The sequence below is a fragment of the Scylla paramamosain genome, chromosome 45, assembly GCF_035594125.1.
Source record: "Scylla paramamosain isolate STU-SP2022 chromosome 45, ASM3559412v1, whole genome shotgun sequence".
In the NCBI taxonomy this organism is placed as follows: Eukaryota; Metazoa; Arthropoda; class Malacostraca; order Decapoda; family Portunidae; genus Scylla; species Scylla paramamosain.
The window spans coordinates 1,172,501-1,175,000 of NC_087195.1; the positions used below are offsets into that span (position 1 = coordinate 1,172,501).

At 39.6% G+C, this 2,500-nt stretch overlaps 1 protein-coding gene across 2 annotated transcripts in view; it reads right to left on the reverse strand.

Moving 5' to 3' along the window:
• Positions 1 to 2,372, reverse strand: part of LOC135094448 (ribosome-recycling factor, mitochondrial-like) — a 59,948-nt gene extending 57,576 nt beyond the window's left edge. Inside the window, exon 1 of one of the 2 annotated variants that reach the window (XM_063994537.1) lies at positions 2,281 to 2,372. In XM_063994537.1, coding sequence (XP_063850607.1) covers positions 2,281 to 2,341 — 61 coding nt within the window. In that variant the 5' untranslated portion in view covers positions 2,342 to 2,372. The remainder of the gene's footprint in view (positions 1 to 2,280) is intronic. The other variant, XM_063994538.1, reaches the window with a different exon arrangement.
• Between the last annotated feature and the right edge of the window lie 128 nt (positions 2,373 to 2,500).

Genomic DNA, 2,500 nt, shown 5'->3' on the forward strand with positions numbered 1-2,500 from the left:
AAGAATTAAGGAGAAAACGAGGAAGAAGAAGAAGAAATAGAAGGAAAAAATAGAAGAAAAAAGAAAATGAAAAAAAGAAAAGGATGATCTGCGTCTGTGTGTGCGTGTGTATGCGTGCGTGTGCGTGTGTGTGTGCGTGTATGCGTGTGTGTGTGTGTGTGTGTATGTGTTATGATTTGGTGTATAGGAAAATTATAGCAGTAGTAGTAGTAGTAGTAGTAGTAGTAGTAGTAGTAGTAGTGAAAGGTACAAGGCTAAGGTTAGGTGTGGTACGCAGTAAAATAAACCTTCGTACCTTCCTCTATAAACATCGTACACTAACACAGCCAAAGAAAGACAACTCAGACACAACAAAGTAACAATTATGATAAAAAATAACATTACTACTACTACTACTACTATTACTACTACTACTACTAATAATAATAATAATTCCTTCCTTCCTTCACCTTATTGCATTGTCTTTTTCTCTCGCAATAAATAAATTCGTAACAAACTAATAAATAAACACATAAACAAAACAATAATAAAATCACACCCATTCACAGATCATTCCTTTCCTTCCTTCCTTCCTTCCTTCCTTCCTTCCTTCCTTCCTTCCTTCCTTCACAGTTTTTTTGTTTTTTTTTACCGCGCTCTGCCAAATTGATACCGTCGTTCACCCTGGGAATAAAAAGCTTGACTGTACCCATAGTACTGCCTCGGCAACTACAGTACAAGGACAGGATGAACAAGAGCACTCACCAACCCACCCACCCACACACACACACACACACACACACACACTTACTCTCTCTCTCTCTCTCTCTCTCTCTCTCTCTCTCTCTCTCTCTCTCTCTCTCTCTCTCTCTTAGTCTCCAGGAAAACTTTTACGAATATTTTTTTTTTTTTTTTCTTTTGTATTTTTTTCCAAGTTTTAATTAGATTTTTTCCTTTTTTTTCCTTCATATTCTTGTTCTTGTTTCCTTCCCTTCAGTTCGTCTTGACTCATTTTTTTTTCAAGCCAAAACTATCATTCTCTCTCTCTCTCTCTCTCTCTCTCTCTCTCTCTCTCTCTCTCTCTCTCTCTCTCTCTCTCTCTCTCTCTCTCTCTCTCTCTCTCTCTCTCTCTCTCTCTCTCTCTCTCTCTCTCTCTCTCTCTCTCTCTCTCTCTCTCACACACACTCCCTTTAAGCCCCATTTGTATTCCGTCACCAAAGCAGAGAGAGAGAGAGAGAGAGAGAGAGAGAGAGAGAGAGAGAGAGAGAGAGAGAGAGAGAGAGAGAGAGAGAGAGATGGGGGGGGTGAGACAGTTTGGCTGTAGGAAGTAATGGAGAAGGATAAGAAGAAAGAAAGAAAGAAAGAAAGAAAGAAAGAAAGGAAGGAAGGAAGAAAAAAAGAAAGGAAGGAATGAAGGAAGGACAGAAGAAGAAAGGAGGAGGGAGGAGGAGGAGGAGGTGGAGAACAGAAATGAAAAAAGAAAAAAATAAATAAATAAATGAGCAAAAAGTCTGTACACACATCTTGAGAGAACAAAAATATGTGATACAAATTTTCTTGCATACTGGGGAGGTTGTTGGCTACGAGGGAGGTGAATGACTGTGTGTGTGTGTGTGTGTGTGTGTGTGTGTGTGTGTGTGTGTCCAAACTTCTCCCTTCGTTGCATAGTTACTTTGTGGGTAGTAGCTGGGATACATTACCTAACGTTTTTGAGATCGATGCAACGAATGATGGACAAGAAAATCAAATAAAAAATGTTAAATTAGGTTCGGTTAGAAGATGTGGTTTTTAGAATGTCACGCTGCAATTGAATATACACCTGTTATTATCACTCTTAGTAGTAGTAGCAGTAGTAGTAGTAACAATTTAAGCAGTACTAACAATACAATTAATAACAAGTAGTAGTCGTAATAACACAACACAAACACAAATTCCATTAACATAACATAAGAAATAAGCACACTACAGAGGACTGGTTGGCCTATACTGGGCGGCCCCTGTATTATTCATGATCCCCCCTTCTTGCCAACCTCCCTATCACCACCTGTCTTCCCTATCCATATAATCATCTAACTTTCTCTTCAAACTGCCTAGCGAGCTGGCGCCGACCACATGACTGCTAGGCCTACTCCTCTCATCCACCATTCTGTGTACCAGTTCCTACCAGTCTCCTTTCTAAACATAAATTTATCTAACTTACATCTGGTACCTTGAATTCTGTCGTTTACTGTTAGAATGTCGCTTGTATCTTTGTTATTTCATTTCACATCAATAAACACAACACAAATACCACTGCTGTACCTTCACTTCTTGCTTCACCTCCTGCAGAAGTAACGCCGTCGTCAGGCCAACACTCCATCATCACAGGTCCATCGCACACTGCCCGCCAGCTAATTCACCTCAGAGTTCCGATCATGTGCTTCGCTGTTTCAATGTAAACAAACCTTCCTGAACTACCAATGCTTTCAGTTCCTCACTTATATTTTATTCATTACAAACTTCTAATAGCTATACTCTAAAT